The sequence below is a fragment of the Labeo rohita genome, unplaced genomic scaffold (assembly GCF_022985175.1).
Source record: "Labeo rohita strain BAU-BD-2019 unplaced genomic scaffold, IGBB_LRoh.1.0 scaffold_830, whole genome shotgun sequence".
Classification (NCBI taxonomy): Eukaryota; Metazoa; Chordata; class Actinopteri; order Cypriniformes; family Cyprinidae; genus Labeo; species Labeo rohita.
Window position 1 is genome coordinate 33,431 of NW_026129778.1, and position 2,562 is coordinate 35,992.

Sequence of the window (2,562 nt, forward strand, 5' to 3'; positions counted from 1 at the left end):
AGAAAACAAACAGAAAGAGAACAAGATGCAAATGTTGATGTGGATATTTACAGACTCTCAGTCTCCACCACATTCAAATGAACAGACTTCCAGAGAAACACAACAACACAAAAATATCAGAAAAACAAATGAATGAGGAAGAAAAATTAAAAGGGCTTTTGTTTAGAGTAATAAACTTATATTTTCTGTTCTAAATACCAGTAACATTTTAGCTAGCAATTAGCAATTTTTAGCTAACAACTTATGTGACTTGTTTTGTTTTTCCTCTCAATGCAGTTTTGACTATGCAGATTTTTTTTAATCCATACAAAAGTAAACCTTTACAAATTATTTTGAACTGTTTAACTGATGTGTTAAACTGTGAAAATTCTTACTGTCAGTTAATGGGTCGATGTTATCATCCCTACTCAGAAACACCTGCTATGACTTTCTGACCTTTTTGTCTTTGAGTTTGTTTTCCTGACTGAAGTCATTTGACTCTTTATCATATAATACTGATAACTTTGTTGATAACAAGTTGGCCTGAAATTGAAGTTGCAGTTGACTTAACTACCCTATTATGACATATTTCCAGTTGTGCAAGTTTACACCCATCAAGATGAATAAATTGGGTCAGTTTATGTTGACAGTAAAGATGGAGCAAGAACATGGAAAACAAACAGAAAGAGAAGAAAATGCAAATGTTGAGGTGGATATTTACAGTCTCTACCACATTAAAATGAACAGACTTCCAGAGAAACACAACAACAGAGAAAAATATCAGAAAAACAAATGAATAAGGAAGAAAAATGAAAAAGGCTTTTGTTTAGAGTAATAAACAAATGATGTGACGCTGAATGAGGGATGAGAGCAGATATAATAATCACACTAAAGCTGCAGACAGAAACATCAGACTCAGGACAGAAACACACGACCTCTAAAGTAAGAACAACTCATGTGTTCATTCTTCAACTAGAATTAGACTCTGACATGTTAATATTGTCTTAATCATTGTGTATGGTGCATTTATGTTCCTGTTCAGATGGATTTTTACTTTTTGAATGCTGAAATCTTGTTTTACACCAACATTAATCTGTGAACATTTGAAATCTGAGTTTATCTGTATTTTTCTTGCTCAGAAATGGACCAAACTCTATTTTTCTTTCTTCTTCTCACTGGTGAGTGTGTTTGTGGTTTTATTTATGGTTTCTTGTTTCATTAGGTTTGATCCTGTTATGAAAAGCATTAAAGCAAAGTCTCTCTTTCACAGCTCTCTGCTCCGTATCTGATTGTGTTCAGCGTCAGTATCACTTTATAAATGAGATGAAGACCTGGACTGAAGCTCAGAGATACTGCAGAGAGAATTACACAGATCTGGCCACCGTTGACAACATGAACGACATGAACGAGCTGAACAAGTGTATGAATGTTGGAAGTCTTTTGTATGTCTGGATTGGGCTGCAGAAGACGGGTCATGATAAATGGCAGTGGTCTTCAGGTGAACCTGCGCTCTATCTGAACTGGGCTACTGGACAACCAGATGGTGGAGATGATTGTGGTATGATGTTAAATGGACAATGGCATGATTTGACATGTAGTGAAAACCGACATTTCATCTGCAACAACAGTGAGTTTATTTATATGCACCATATACCAAAATTGGATGGAATACTAAACAGTATTAATATTTAATTTGATCATGATTTGAGAAGAGACTGTGGATATTTGTCACACTTTTAGTTTTGAGACAATTTCTGTATCAACTCAGTATTTGAGAGACTTTTCACTAAACACACTTTGATCTTTTGTTGTCCCTCTTTATAATAATTTGGAAACTTGCAATTAAAAAGCCAAAAAATCTTAGAGATCTGAATTGATCTTATACTATTAATAATAAACATACAGCAGTGACTAGAGGTGATTCAGCTTGATATTTTCAGACTTCAGTATCTCAACACAAACCTACAAGGGCTTTGTTTTCATATGTAGGTTAACTTGAGTCTCGTCTATGTAGTAATGATAGTCCATTACAACATAAACCCTTGTTGCTGAGAAATGTAATGTATTGTTTCAATAGTAAAGCTTATTTATAATAAAAATTACAGCACAGGGTTGACATCAAGTTTCTGTGATTGTATGTGTGTGTTTCATTTAATGGTTTAAATGCACACATTCCAGCCAATCAGAATCAGGTTTTTAGACAGATCATGGTATAATGTAAAATATCATGAACACTGTGAATATTCAATATATCATCAGCTGTAGAAGCAGATCACATCTATGAATGACGTGTTTCTGATGTTTCCACTGCTGCTCCTGTTCACATCCAAACCATAAAGCAGTGAAAGAATAATCAACAGATGGATTCATGAATCTTTTTCTTATTTGTTTTTCTTGAAGCAAACACAGGACTCGTCTTTGTCAGTCAGACGATGAATTGGAGAGACGCTCAGAGTTACTGCAGACAGAATCACATTGATCTGGTCAGTGTGAGAAACCAGAATGAGAATCAGCAGCTTGAGAAGATCATTAGTGATAGAAGTTTATCTGGATCATATGTCTGGATCGGTCTGTTCAGAGACT

The 2,562-nt window shown here is 34.7% G+C and overlaps 1 protein-coding gene across 1 annotated transcript; it reads left to right on the top strand.

Moving 5' to 3' along the window:
* Window positions 1-867: 867 nt before the first annotated feature.
* On the top strand, window positions 868-2,547 carry LOC127162083 (L-selectin-like; the record flags this gene model as incomplete). The annotated part of the gene is made up of 4 exons (XM_051104875.1): window positions 868-921; window positions 1,119-1,157; window positions 1,250-1,606; window positions 2,380-2,547. Coding segments are annotated over exons 2-4 (562 nt in total), but the record flags the coding sequence as incomplete, so codon positions are not given.
* Window positions 2,548-2,562: the final 15 nt, after the last annotated feature.